The sequence below is a fragment of the Notothenia coriiceps genome, unplaced genomic scaffold (assembly GCF_000735185.1).
Source record: "Notothenia coriiceps isolate Sejong01 unplaced genomic scaffold, NC01 NC01_scaffold00037250, whole genome shotgun sequence".
Lineage (NCBI taxonomy): Eukaryota > Metazoa > Chordata > Actinopteri > Perciformes > Nototheniidae > Notothenia > Notothenia coriiceps.
The window spans coordinates 16,366,301-16,382,377 of NW_011369951.1; the positions used below are offsets into that span (position 1 = coordinate 16,366,301).

At 44.8% G+C, this 16,077-nt stretch overlaps 1 protein-coding gene across 1 annotated transcript in view; it reads left to right on the plus strand.

Moving 5' to 3' along the window:
- Positions 1-16,077, plus strand: part of LOC104967117 (neuroligin-2) — a 229,451-nt gene that overhangs the window by 73,107 nt on the left and 140,267 nt on the right. Inside the window, exon 2 of the mRNA XM_010796528.1 lies at positions 12,250-13,108. Within this exon, the coding sequence (XP_010794830.1) occupies positions 12,613-13,108 (496 nt within the window). The 5' untranslated portion in view covers positions 12,250-12,612. The remainder of the gene's footprint in view (positions 1-12,249; positions 13,109-16,077) is intronic.

Below are 16,077 nucleotides of genomic sequence, written 5' to 3' on the forward strand. Positions count from 1 at the left end.
TACAAATACACATTACATATACAGATCATACATACATGTAATGCTCATCTACTCTGGACAATACCCACAGGAGCAAGTTCAGGTGAAGTGTCTTGCCCAAGGACACAACGGCCTGAAGCAGTGGGGGAGTGGGTTTCGAACTGGAGTTCCCCAACACTCCCTTGATCTGATGATCAAACGCACAGACCACTGCGCCATATGCCTCCTATCTNAGTCCGACTGGTGCTGCGTCATTGTGTCATCGTTTGCGTCATGACGTAACCGTTTGCGTGCCTGCTTCATAAAGCCAAACCGCGCGGAAACCCCTCACAGCTGACACCGACGACAACAACAATGGCCGATTGTGCTCCAGCTTCCTCTGTACCTCTTCGTAAGACCATATTCCCAGTAGGTAGCTGGTCTCTTCAGTGGACCACTGCTGCTTGTTAAGTTTCTCCATCGTTGTGTACAAACTGGATAAAACTTTGGCTTTTTGTTGTTGTTCAGGAGTTGATCCCGCCCCTGCCCCCGCATCGACGTAAGCGTGACGTACAGTATGCAGTGCTTTTGCTCTAGCCGGACAATATTTTGGTGCTTGAAACGAACCGGATTCCGGAGCTAAGAGGCTGCTCCGCTGTGGTGTGAAGAGGAAAACCTGGTGCTTTTCAAGCTCCAGCTCCGAACCGGCCCTGAAACACCGTTGGTGTGAATGAGGTTTAAGTGGAGTCTAGGCTTCAAAACATTGAGAACCGTGACCTTTTACCCTTTTGTTCTACAAGCTTCACACACATTTTCCGACCACATATCAAACAGTGGTCTCCATTCTTCCTTTGATTATTTTGCAGAAGGTTATCTTTTGCATATTTTGCGAAGGTTATTTTCCAATACAGGGAATCACATTTGAAATGCACCATTTCCTAAGGAAGTTATAGTTTTCGTCTATTCTTTGCTTCCTGTTCTTTCATACATCTTCCTGCCAATCCTAGTGCCAATTTTTGATTGGCATATTGATAATGCATATTATCAATCCATGTCCAACAACCCCAGACAAGCTTTCAGATGACCTTTTTGTTAAAAAACAATGAAAAGACTTCTCTGAGGCATCTAAATATGAGACTAGTGCAGTGGTTGGTATTTTGCCTATCAATATCCATTTTAACTTTTGTTTGTTTGTTCCTTTTCCTGTAGTGTGTTATATAGGTTTTTGTGCATGTATACTCCCAAAGTTCCCTCCAGATGGAGTTTGGCTCCCACACACTCCCAAAGAGATGCTGCAGCACAGTATGAGAAAAATAAAGAGCTTTTAGAATATTAAAGCATGGAAACATGTCCCACTACAGGCACTATACATACTAATATGAACCTGAAAATTATCCCTTTTAAGGATGGAATTCAGATTAAAACAAACAAAATAGAATGGACCTTGAACAAACAGATTGATTCCACAACAATAAGAATAACTTTATTGGTGGTAGGCTGCAGTTTAACCCTGATACGTCTTTATAAAATGCCTTTTAAGTGGCATGTTCTATTCAATTAGCTTTGTCGGAGGAGGATATACATCAGTTTTGCCAGATAATCCTGGGGGATTTGAACCGCTAACCTCAGCGTTGTCAGCTTCTTGGGCTGCACCACAGGGTACGAGCTTAGGGCCTCATACATTATTCCATCCGATACTTCATCTATCTCCATGCATCAAACTCAAACTCCCACATCTCCCCATCTTGCAATATTTCAATTTTCTGAGCAGATTCATCAAGAAGGGTTCAATACTAACACAATAACGCGCACGGGCGGCGGAGGGCTGCGCTGCGGCATGGGCATTGCCAAACGGCTCGAGATGAATAAATAATTAAAAAAGATAAAACAAACAGATAGATAATGGAAAAAAAGAGAGCCTTGCCAACAGCAGTGGAAATATTATATATATTGCTTGTGATGCCAGAAAATACCTTGATTATTCTGCTCCATCTGTTTTTTTTATTGTCATCTCCTTCTACTGATACCCTAACCCTGAAGAACACAAATTGGAGACAAAAGGAGGGACAAATAGATTACCATCTTTCTGCAGGCGGAATACACTTCCGTTAAATGAACAATTGCAGATACCTACAGCTTGTAGCTCTCAAAGGGACTTGTTAAATATCCTCAGTCTTTCTTCCCCCTTACCCACACGTTTTCTGTGATGTACTCACTAGAACTGAAGGAGACAAAACGTAGGCGGTGATCAAAATGACAAGGAGTCAGATTTGAAGTCGTATCATTATCATTTTACAGAAGATGGAGGTCAGAGCTTCTCCAGCCTCTGGTCCAACCCTTACAAACAAATCTGACAGAATCCATCTTTGCTCTTGCGACTGCACTCTCGCTTCATCCTCCATTCCTCTCTGCTCCACCCTGAGGAGCAGTGGAGCAGACTCCGAGTGGCCCGCTTGCTCAAAAGGCTCTGTCTTACTCCAGGAGGTGGGGGAGGCCGAAAGAGAGAGAATCAAATCAGTCGAGGTCGGTCACTCGCTTTGATCTTTCCCATTCATCTAGGACAGCAGAAAAGGCCGGTGGTGGCTACAGTACACAGGGGTGTTTAAAACTCTGACAAAGAATAACATTAAGAAAGTTTGTCCCTTTTAAAGACTAGATGTTGCTTTTCTGATACTACACCAGGCCTCCTCACTCAAAGTTGTTCAGTGATAGCAATATCTTCAAAGTCCTGCCAATTTAAGATAGGGATCCTTTTAGCTAGCTGGAGATTTTTCAGGGTTTTTTTATATCTGGTATGATTGATCTTGTAAAAATAGAGCCCTAGGACTCTTTCTTCACATTAGTAATGATTTTTCGAACCGTAGTGCACTTGCGTCAGCATTTATGCTACGTAACCTTCGATGAGGTTGTCGCTACAGGGTAGAACAGATAAATTACAAGTCCCAATCGAGACAACCTTTTGTTTATATTTTGGAGAAATTGGTCAGAAAACGCCTGCCTTCATTCGTGAATAAACAACATTCGGAGATCAGCAGTGTTGAGAAAAAGGCCTTGTATTCCTACTTTCTGATTTGACTTAAATAGTGGTCCACTTCCGTGTTTTGGTACTGTGTACAGTTGGTTTATACAGATGATGTGAACTGTACCAGAACACCTAACTCATCGTTGCACAACCTCTTTAAGTGACCCCAAAAGACGAACCGTGCCTGGGTTTGGTGCACAGTTTTCACACTAAACCAACAAAACTGGACTTCAAGTCCAAGTGTGCTCGGATTTAGGCCTGAGTCTCTGATGTAAAAGCCTTCTTTGATACTCTACAGTTATTTTTACTCAACATGTCAGTAAAGATGGCAAGACATTTCCCCGGGGTTGACTCAACTCTATCTCTGTTTGATATTACCAATCACGTGCACAGTAACATCACTCCTTCCGGCACAGATCTACAATATCCAACACGAAACATGGGCTGAGGGGAGGATTTTTAAATTGCTGACTGCTAAGCCGGTGTAGCCCGTAGGTTTGATGGACTGTTGCAACGGAGGAAAGTTTATTACAAATACTGAGGCTGACGAATCATAACTGTGAGGAGAAAGAGGTAAGTTCCCAGATCAGGCGTGAGAGTCTGTCCGAGGGTGAGAAAGAAGGAAAAGAGAGCTCTTAATATTGTGTTGTGTGAGATGGACTTAATTCCACATTTTGTAGGATATATTCGGATTCGATAGATTATCTGTGAAATTCCTGGCATTTAAGAATGTCTTATGGTGTTAACAGTTTTTAAATAACAGTTCATTAAAGTATATTTCTTCTTGCGTCATGTAACGCGGTCAGCAAACCTGCAGGGAATCATCTTTTCAAAGTAAAGCGCGACATTAGAAATACATAGTGTGCCATAGTATTCATTTATCAAACTGGCATTTGTTGATAACATGACAAAAGTTAAGGTATTCGAACCGTAGTCAAGCAATGTATTAATGTTTGTCAACAAATAAAAAATAAATGTAGAGATTAAAATAAAAAGGAGTTAAACGCTCTCGATGAGACACTGTTCCTACATCGTCAAAATCAATATCTAAAGTTAAAAAATAATGTATATAGCAGTTTTAATATTTCTCAAAGGTCGGTACAGTATTTCGCGTTATGATATTAATAAAAGTAAAACAAAATATTTTGAGAAATCTGACTGCAGTTATACAGAGACCAATCACAATATTTGACAACTTTTCAACAATTAATAAAATAACTTCAAATCAAAAAGGCTACGTGTTAATTCCAATAAATCCAGAAAAAACATCATATTGCAGAGGCTGCTTTTAAGATGATTTTCTCTTCCTGGCACTCCACCTTTCAATTTATCTTAGAGACTAACAAAGACTTTCCGTCGGTTTCATAAAAGGCCATCCTCCAGATTTAAAACTGTGCCACTCTGACACGCTTTCCTAGTCATTTACAGTTGCTAAGCTTGATCAGAAGATACAATACATAAGTCAATGTTCTTTCCAGATCGTATACATTGAAATCTTGTGAACTGACCTGAGTAATGTCTTAGCTCCCATTTTAATTAAGTGTAACTGTATCAAAATAATCTCCTCAGATATCGATAATGACTCTAATAGTAGGAATGATTTGCTTAATTTACTCCGTATCTTTACTATTTGGCGCTTTCTTAATGCCATTACATCACTGAGACGGAGAGAGATTATGATATTGATCCCATTTTGATGCCTTCAGTTAGGAGTATAGTTAGTGAGAGGCATTGAAATGAGCACCAGGGAGGGAGGATGAAGGAGTGCAGAATTTAGATCCAAGGGGATGTGGGGAGGGGGTTGTCTTGGCAACCATCCACCACTTCCTGTATCTTCCTGTCCTTTCCACTAGACTCTGAATGAAGGAATTAGCGAGGGCTCAGTTCCAGCTATTTATAGCCTGTAAGCCCGAGAGAGGGAGAGAAAGAGGGAGTGTGTGTGGACGCCTGTGTGGCTTTTTCTTATTCAGTGGGTGTGTGTGTGTGTGAATGCATGCACATCACATGATCTTAAAAATCGCAGTCAGCGGTGTGTTTTTAACCATTTTGTTGCATTCATGTGGGTCATCTGTTTGATCCACTGTCCTCCCTCCATCTTTCTTTCTCCCTCAGCTTATTTTATTCCTCTTCTTCATGCATTGCAACCCTTTTCGCCTAACCTCTCTTCACTTTACATTCCACGCCGCATACCGTTTTCCTTTTTCTCTTTTTACCACCTGCAATTCTCCCAGCTTCCCATCATCATGCCCATATGTTTTGGATGAGCAATGAAGGCAGAAATAGGATTTATCTGTAACCAGTCCATTTAAATGATGGCTTTAGCCTCAGGAGAGTGAATTGACTTTACAACAGTACTTAAATAATAAGCTCCCAGGCTTTTGACTATGCATGTTATTTTGGCTTTGCTTCTGTAGCAGCGCTCCGGCACAATCTGGGATATCATCTGATTTCACTCGGGGATTGATTAAGGACGTCTAATGGGATTCGATGAAGCCCGATGTACTCGCTCCTATTAATTAGACATTCCATTATAAAAAGGCTCAGGTGGGACAGCGGTTCAGTCATCTAAAGGAACATTAACACCTTCTGTCATAGCTTTCTGACACAGACTTTCTGATCAAGTCTCTCTTTAAATGTCACAAAGGTGTTTTCCAACTCATTCAAAAGTTGTACAGTATTATTTATATATTGATATATTTAGTAATACCAAAGAATGAGACACTAGCTAACTTATTTATCAATTTGTATTTAATTTAAACATGCACTGACAAAGCTACAGAATATATACCGTTACACTGTATCCCCTGTTTGATAGCTGGATATTTACAAACTTCTATATCAAAAAATGATTTGTTTCAGCATGATGTCACCTATTGGTTTGTGGACTACTGTTGTCCATCCTTAAAGGTTCCATGTCATGCTTTTCTGGTTATTACCCGTCCCCTTGTGTGTTATGTAGCTTTTTCTGCACGTAAACGGTCTGCAGAGTCACAAACCCTCAAAGTACACCCTGTAGCGAGTAAAACTCTAACACAGAAAAGACCTGTCTATGCTGCCCCAGAACGCCTCGTTGGGGATTTCTCTTTTTCCATTGTTTTCTTCTTGGGTACAGTGACGTAACGTAACGTCCGCAGAGCCGTTACGTTTGGACCAATCCGCGTTGTGAGCAGGAAAGACATTGAACTAGACACGAGTGTATTTCGTACTGTATACGCTTTCACTCGACTTGGTCTACACTAAGAGTGTACACGACCGGGTATTAACAACCTCGTATGTCTATCGTAGCTTGCTGTAGTGTTGCGATTACCTAGATGTGGACTAGCGAGGTCAGAATTATGTGTGCCACCAGTCCAAAACTGCGGTCGTCGCGTGAGAACATTGATCACTAACTCCTGTCCTTGAGGGCCGTTCGACTGTAGACCGAAAGAGGCCAACCTTGTGTAGTCGACTGATAAGGTGGTCTCCGTCGGTCCTATATGGAATGGAGGCCTGATTGGAGGACGAGAGGTGCAGATAAGATGATGGGAAGGAGAAGTTGGTGGACGATTTAGAGGAGGGAAAAAAGAGTCCGACCGGTGTAACACAACACCGCTCCGTGCGGCTCGTCGCCCTCGGACCGTCTTCCTGCGACATAGGCACACTACACAGCACACAGCGCAGCACACTTACTACAGCACACAGCATGCATCACGAGTCGACGACACTACACACGAGTCAGCCATCTACACACACATCACATCACACATCACGCACATCTTTTTACATCTGACACACTACACACACACACACTACACATCACACACACACACACACACACACACACAGACACACACACGACACAACACACCGCACACCGTCACCCGTCCTCCCGACTAAACGTAAGCGGGACCGGTGCGTGTTTTTTTGCCGGTGGAGCCCGAATCTTTCGGGGGACTTCTCTACCGGGTCAAACTCGACATAACTTTCTCTACCCACAGCACACTCCGCCCCCCTCTCCTTCCATTCACTCTTTTCCGTTATAATATCCGGAGTATTTCACCGTCACTTCTTAAGTACACCTACACGACGTCTGTTCACACACAGCAAAGGGACACTACAGTGTTGCACGCGGTTGGTTCACAAGACCCCGACACCGACACACATCACACACACACACACACACCACACACACACACACACACACACACACCACACCACACACACACACACACACACACACACAACACACACACACACACCACACACACACACACAAACACAACACACACACACACACACAGTCACACAGCACTCGAAAACGTATTGTAGAAGTCATTGTCGGAACCCCCCGTTTGACTGTGACCCCCGCTTTGGTCGTCAGTGAATAATTAGGGTAGCTGTCGAGCTTAAGACGACACCGCGGAAATATCCGCCCGACCGCCGACGAAAGCTAGAAGGATATAGCGGAAAAAAAGCGTTCCAATGAACAATTCATGTGGAAGGTCATTACTGGTGACAAAAAAACGGTTTAAAGGTACCCGTCCGCTCGGTCTCCAGCTATAATAGTCGACATTTCTTCCAGCGTCGACATCACTTTCGACATTTAGCGGAATTCCTACGAGACCCAGCAAGATATTTATCTACTTTTATGCTAAGTATAAGTATTCATACAGTTAATAGTAGTAGTTAATTTGCATTAGACCGTGTGAGTTATCTTGTAGGGGCCAAAGGATATGCGCGGGTTCGAATAGACGAAACGCGTGTCGTAACGGAGTCTCGAGTAAAATTTTACCCGGGCCAGAGTAGTTGTTTGTACCATTTAGTCCTATTCGACTGGTGTCGACACGGACTTTCCCGCTGAGTCGTCATAGCCCCGAACACTTGGAGCATAGTTAGTGTTGTGTGGCCCTCGCTAATTGAAGTAGTCCGTGCGCGTGCGTGACGGGGCGGGCGTGAGGGGCGGGTTCCGGGGGGCACGGGGCGGCTCTCGACTCCTCGTTAAATGCGTTGAAAAGTAGGGCCCGATATACAGTATACTGTTTCGGACCTTCCGACAAATAAGGACTCATGTGTCCTTTTCAATCGACTTCAACGCCGTCTCTTACCGTACGTGACGTTTGCTTGATGCTTTTTATATGTGAAATATACACTAGTTGGTACTTCTCGTTGGTGAATTCGTTGTTCTCTTACAATCTAATTATGGTATTGCCTTTATGTGATCCTGTCGAAAGGGACCTTGTTGTTCATTTAGAGTCACCTTTTGCTGGACGTCGTGTCCGGGCGTGGAGACGGTACACACCGGTACCTGATTATGAGATTTATCTCCAGTACCAACAAATCTTTCTGCAGATGCTTTTCTTAATGCGGTCAAGGAGTCGAAGTAATATAATTTTGGAAACAACATTGACTTTTTAACCTCAAGTTTGCCGGCCTTAACGAACGTAATTCCAGAAAAAGTTGTCGTGGAATACAAGTAAAACATTAACTACCAGCGATAAGTCGTTCACTATATAATCTACAAAATCCTTCCTCGATGCTATACTAACTGTCCAGTCGCGGCTCATTTTCGCTCTCAAAAACTGTCGATGTTATATTATGAAAAAGTCGTAATTTAAGTAGGACTATATATGATTTTTTTTAACGGCTACTTTTCTGTTGGATATTTCCACGGTACACATGTACCCTACACCATTAGCAATTTCCAAAATTTGCCATCGATTCGATGAAAATAGCTATGGAGATAGCCAGCCGCCAGAAAAATTGCCTATGAATAATAGCCAAGAAAACCTATACTTTTTATTCCATGTTGATCGATTTTGTTTAACACTCGTTTTGAGTTTATTTATTAGTCAATCGGAGATTAGTAATTCGCGGTACAAACATATTAAGATCCGTAATGACTGAGGTACACGAACGACCGACCGTACTGTATGTGGGACTCTACCTTTGCATGAACACCTACTGGGATGCGTCTCGATTGATCCTTTCTGTCAGCTTGTCGGCCAACCCCGCATGAAAGATGGATTGGGCATGACTTACACCACCTCAAAACGAATTGTTTACAAAGTTGTTTAACGGCCAAATGCGGGTAGAATGACGGATTTGGAATAACCCGTGAAACTGCCCATCTTCAAATTGGGTCGTTTGTACGCCTTGCCGCAAGAGAAGGCCGGCACACACAGCACACACACAGACACAGACACAGACGACACACACACACACACACACTACATCACACAACACACACACACACACACACACACACATCAACACACACACACACAATACACACACACACACAGACAACGACGTACATCGTCGATGCACACTACATTTGACCGGGCCGCTGGGAGTGCCGTCCGGTCCCGGCAACCCGTGTTCTCTAGCTTTTTATTGTATTTTTATTATATCTTCGAGAAAACGTGCAGAAAAACGTACAATCTTTCGCCTCAGCCGGCTGTGATTTTTTTGACCGTTAAATTACAAAACAAATGCCTGTTTATTAGTGGTTATACTGTAATAAAAAAGTTACAGAGCGTCCATCAGGTGCTAATTTTCTGCGCGATTGCCAGTCTAGAATTCCGCCATGCGTGCCAGAAAATTATTAAATCGGGGCCCCGGGGTAAATTATGCCCCCCCGAGCCATCGGGCGGTAAGGGAGTAGCGGTATAAGATGTACTAGTATTGTAAGCGTAACAACTCCAGATGATCTGTATTTTACACATAACACCGTAAAAGGTTTTGAAGTGTAACCCAAAGAGTATGCTTAGACGACATTATTCATACACATTAAAGTGGAGAGTACAGGATGTTTGCCGAACAACCTCGAGGACGGGGCGCGAGGGACACTCCGGCGTCACCGGTACGACCGCTCCTGGCGTTTTTGGCGTCGCACTTTGTGTTGTGTGTGCTCGTCGCACCCGACCACTCAAAACTACAGCACACGGTCCGACTCAAAGGCCACTGAGTCGACAGAGCGGGCTGGAGTTGTGCGTTCACTTCCCGCGTCGAGTGTCAACGCGGCGAGGAGGCGTCGTCGCTCGGATGCGTTGCAGGGCGCCTCGACACTACACCATTTNTTGACCGGCAGCCAGTGGAGGTGGATAAGGGTGGGAGTGATGTGCTGCCACGGCTTTGTGTGTGTGAGTACCCTAGCAGCACAGTTTTGAACATACTGGAGCCTGTCCAGGGTTTTGTTGGGAACCCCAAACAGGAGACCATTGCAGTAGTCCAAGCGGGAGGTGACAAACGCATGGACTAGGGTTTCGGCAATCGACTCCGAGAGTGACGGTCGGAGTCTTGCAATGTTCCTTAGATGGAAAAAGGCCGATTTGGTCACAGACTTGACATGGGAGTGGAAGGAGAGGGTGGAGTCAAGGATGACACCCAGGTTGCGGGCTTCAGAAGATGGGGAGATGGAGCAGCCGTCAACCTTGAGGATGAAGTCACCAACCTTCTGGAGCAGCGCCGTTGATGAGAGACTGAGGGGGGAGCTGGGAGGATGGAGTGGTGCTGAGATACAGTTGGGTATCATCAGCGTAACAGTGGAAATTGAGTCCATGATGTCGGATGATCTGGCCGAGGGGGAGCATGTAAATGGTGAACAGGAGGGGGCCAAGCACAGAGCCCTGGGGTACACCGTGGTGGACTGGGGCCGGGGGTGAATTTGAGCCGTTGATGGAGACAAACTGTTTCCTGTTATGGAGGTAGGATGTGAACCAAGACAGCGCTGTGCCAGTGATACCTAGGAGGTCTGAGAGGCGGGTGAGGAGGATGTTGTGAGAGATGGTGTCAAACGCTGCAGAGAGGTCCAGGAGGATGAGGATGCTGAGGCGGCCAGAGTCAGCAGCAATGAGGAGATCGTTGTTGATCTTGATGAGGGCGGTCTCAGTGCTGTGTTGCTGTCTGAAGCCGGATTGGAAGGGCTCATAGAGCTCATGGTTGGACATGTATAGATGGAGTTGGCCGGCGACCACTCTTTCCAGAGTTTTGCTTAAGAAAGGAAGGTTGGAGATCGGCCGGTGGTTCTGGAGGTCGTCAGGGCCCAGGCCAGGTTTTTTGAGTATGGGGGTGACTGAAGCCATTTTGCAGCTGGTGGGGACTATACCAGAAGCCAGAAAAGCATTGATGATGACCACCATGTAGGGACAGAGGGTGGGTAGGCAGTCCTTGACCAGGGCTGTGGGCATGTGGTCCAGGGAGCAGGTGGAGGTTTTGGCCGAGCTGACCAGTTTGGCCACTTGGAGAGCATCCACAAGGGAGTGGGAGAGGCGCGGCGCTGGGGGTGCCTTACCAGGTGACTGAGGTGCAGGTAGGGGGGAGGGCCAGGCGCCAGGAGCTGCTGATGGATGGCCTCGACTTTCGCCAGGAAGAAGTCGAGGAATTTGGAGCACAGATCGGGAGCCCCTGAGGGCTGGTGGGCGTCAGAGGGGCGGAGTAGGCGGTTGATGGTGGACAGTGTTCTGGGGTTGCTTTGCTGGGCACCGATGAGACGGGAGTAGTAATGAGTCTTGGCGTGGGAGAGAGCTTCCTTGTAAGTAGTTTTGACATGGTTTCTTTGATTATTTATAGGCAAATATGGGCGTTACGTGAAGCCCGCAAAAGCTGCGCCGCATTTCGAGTCGATTGTGATTTATAAAGGGAAACAGGCGTAGGAAGTGCCGTACGCACTTCCCTCGCCGGTACGCAATGTTTTGTGAATCGGAAAATGTCAGAACGTTTCTGTACCTATTTTTTTGCTTTGTACTACGTAAGCAACCTTCCCACGTGAATCCTACGCAAGGCGTTATAAATGAGGCCCCAGGTTTACTAATCTACCCCCAGAATATTTCTCTGGTGTCGGAATGTCTCGCGATGTTGGTAAATTCTTAAAAAACAAAACACCATTTAATTTTGGGTTAAAATTGGAACGGGTAGTATATTACCCAAATTTCGTTAGTAATGCGTTACATTACTTTGTTTCAGCAAAAATGTATACATTACTGTAACTCCGTTACTTTTGTAACCCGTTACACCCAACACTGATCACCACATGAAATGTTCCTTTAATGTGTATTTTTGACTTGATCTCTAGAATGCTGTCTGTAGAGGGCTTTTCCTCCCATTGCTTTTATTTCAGGAACAATATTTCACTTGGAAACAGTTGAAAGGAAAATGTTCCTCCAACAACATATAATGGAATATATCTGCTTTAGATAAACTATAATCTCTCTTATCCTCATTCTCTCTCTTACTATTATTTCTTTATGTATCACTGTGCTTTAAATATCCTCCTTCTCTGTCTCTTGCAGAATTCCGCAGCTGCAGAAAACAATCTGGATAATGGGGGACCAATAGGGATGAAACGAAACAGAACCATGGCTAGGGAAGAGTTTCGGATCCTTGATGCTCTGAACCAACACTGACCTGGCACCCACACCGAGGTCAGGCCTCCTCCTCCGACACCCCGGGGACCCTTCTTCCCCCCAACAGCTGCTTTGCCCTCCATCTCACCGTTACTCAGCACTCCTGGTCTTGATCAAACCTTCAAAAAAGCTCCACACGGTCTTTTAGGGTTAGGGGTGCTTCCAGACTGGTGGTTATAATCCCATATAAAGGACTGTATTTCTCCAGAACAGACTATAAGCAGTTGGCTGAACAGTACGCATCCAACCATGCTACCTCTTCCACTTGCTCGAAGTAAACAAAGGCAACAGGGTTTGTTGTCCAGGACGCTACCCCTTAGTCTCATGACAGACTGGTGCCTAATGGGTGTGCTCGGCCTCATCCTGCTCTGCAGCCTGGCTTCGAGCCAGAAGATGGACCCTTCCAAAAACCCCATAGTCACCACCAACTACGGCAAGATCCGAGGCATCAAGAAGGACTTGAACAACGAGATCCTTGGCCCTGTAGAGCAGTACCTGGGCGTCCCCTACGCCACGGCACCCATCGGCGACCGCCGCTTCCAGCCCCCCGAAGCCCCGGGATCCTGGCAGGAGATCCGCAACGCCACCCAGTTTGCCCCCGTGTGCCCTCAGAATGTCCACGGCGTGCTCCCGGAGATTATGCTGCCCGTTTGGTTCACGGACAACCTGGACGTGGCGGCGGGTTACATCCAGAACCAGAGCGAGGACTGCCTCTACCTTAATGTCTACGTGCCCACAGAGGATGGTGAGTGGACTTTATTACATGGAGGATTTAGGGGGAGGCTTGGAGATTTAGTGGGTAACAGTGTGCAGAATGAACAGATGATTGACTGTTCGCTAAGCACCATCGCCTAAGTTACTTTTGCTATGCCTGTCAAGCTTTCCATGCTCCTTGATTTCAGACAAGGGCAGAACAATTCTCTTCTAGTTTCTCGCCAGTCACCGTCTATTTTTTCGGTTGAATTCAAGCTGGCAGGTAGGAGGTGGTTGGAAATGACTTTTTAATGTTTTCAGTTATCTCGTATATAAAACAAGAACCCTGTCAACATACGGAGTAATCCAAAGCTTGACAGGCCTGACCTACCCAGATACCGTTGCTAATCTATCATTGGACAATCATTTTTCAGTGTCAGGGTTTAGCGAACGGTCAATTAGGACTACTCATAAGGGTGAGTAGTCATGGAAAGTTCACCTAATTTGAAAAACATGCCTTGTGATTGTTTTAATTATTTTGCAGGTTCATTATTTTACACTTTAAAAATTGCATATGAAGGGATGTGTGTGTTGCATACAAAGGGAACAATATTTAAAATATTCCATTGTGGGTCAAAGAACTGTTCAATTTGGTTTTCACATTACATCCCATTCAAGGTGTTCTAAAGCAAGAGAACAAAGGCCAGGACTGAATCAGTTTCCAGGGGCTTTATAAGAAAAGGATTAGGTGATATTTGATTTTTCATACTTTTTTTTTACCGTCAAGAACCCTCTTCTCTCATCTCAGATCTTTCCGCGGACGTTTTTGTCTGCCGGGGCTCTGTGTTAGCCAAAAGAAAGAGGGAAATTACCATTTTGTCGTCGTGTGCACTCTCTCTTTGCCTATCTTAAAACGTGTTTCACATTTGTCTTTTCATTTCTATATCTGAGCTGCACAAAGCCATAACCTTTCACAGAGAGAAGGCTGTAAGAATCAAGTTTCCTATGCGGAAATCTTTTTTGGTATGACCTCAAACAACTAAAAGTCTTCAGAAAGAGCATTTTTTACAAGCACATATTATAACTCAAGTTTTGACATATACAATTCAGCTAGAAAAGAATCCCCCACCTTGCATAGGAGAATCAATATCAACGTGTGTATGTCCATTTGTATTCTTATATGCCTCTCTTGCTGTCTATGTGCACATCAGTGTTCATGTCAGTGTACTGAGGAGCCACTGATTTCCACTTTTTCAAACACATTTCGGCCTGTCTGTCAGCACTTCCATCACTCGACTGGACTTTTTTTTTAGCCCCTCACAGCTCAACACCCTTCCTGCCTTCCTTCCTTCCGCCTCTCCACCCCAACACCACAGCTCTCAGCACCCCGTCATTGCCACTTATAGCTGCTCGGGAACGTATAGAGCACTATACATTCATTTCCCACAACTTGTTTTTACAGTTTTTTGTGCTATACGACCCTGTGGAAAAAGTGCCAAAATACAGAGAGTCACACACAATCGCTAACACACTGTCTCTTTGGTGTACAGTGCACTCTCTCGAAATGTCACACAGGTGTAGGGATGGGTATCGAGAACCGGTACTAAGTCAATACCGGTATCTGATTGGACGGTATCGGTATACCGTTAAGCCGCTGGACAAACGGTGCTGCTATCGGTATATCTGTTATGTCTACTTCCTTAGTTTGAATTTAAACCATTCTGGTTGGTTGGGAACCCTCATCTTGTGTGATGTATCCGGTTTGAGACCCCTCTGATTGGCCACTGTAAATGCCACTCGTCATCTCTCTCAACAGCGCTCTTATTATTGTTGTGAGACTCCCGCAGGCATGGCGGACAGGGCGAAGCGATTGAAGGTCTGGGTGCACTTTAAAAAAATGTTGTGGCGATAGTGCAAGGTGCAATCTATGTACTCAATTAGTTTCTTGTAAAGGGGGTAACAACTTAATGAAGCATTTGCAAACGAGACACTCATTGAATCTAAAACGGTGCTAGCGACACTGCTAGTGCTAATAGTGCTCGCGGGCTTCAGCCGCGCCGTGTGTAAATGTGACCTGAGCGAAGGCTCGCAGGCAGGTTAGCTGCTGCGCACGGGTAATATGTTTTGTTTACCTGAGTGGAGTCTTGCAGGCACATTACCTTGTCTTTTTTTAGTTTATTAACACTGATAGTGTATTAAAGGTCCCATGTCATGCTTTTCCGGTTATTACCCGCCCCCTTGTGTGTTATGAAGGTTTTTAGTGTGTGAGCTCCTACACCTATAATAATTTGGCCTTTCATTGAATGCTTTATAAACCAGTTAAACTTACAGATGTCATTATGAATTGGAAAACTGCATTTAAATGTTGTTAAAGGTCAACGTTTCAATGTATGGTTCAGCAATTGTTGGTCGTTTACTAGGAATTTACATATTTAAGCTCAAATACGTTGTTCTATGTTTAAATTCCTAGTAAACGACCAACAATTGCTGAACCATACATTGAAACGTTGACCTTTAACAACATTTANGGTGTGGTTTCCTTGTTTAGCGACAGCGAAACACAGCCAAACTCATCCTGAGCACACACAAAGTCACAGCCGAAGTAAAAACAATAAGTGTGGCTTGATATTGAGTAAGAAAAAGGTTGATAAACGCTGTGAGAATGGGTCTGCAGAGAGAATTTTGCCGCGATCCCAACTGTCTGTTATCAGCCTGCAGCCAGGGAGGAGAGATCAGCAGAGCTGCATGCACTGAGTGTGTGTGTGAGGAAGTCCGTGGATTGGTCAATTTGGACCAATCAGCGGGGGCTTAACGTAACGGCTCCACGGACGTAACGTAACGGCTCCACGGATTGGTCCATTTCGCTCCGGGTAACGCATGACATAATGAGTTACCCGGAAGAATCAATGGACAGTGACGTATCTCCAACGAGGCGTTTTGGAGAGGTATTTTCTCTGTTAGAGTTTTACTCGCTACAGGGTGTACTTTGAGGGTTTTGACTCTGCAGACCGTTTACATGCA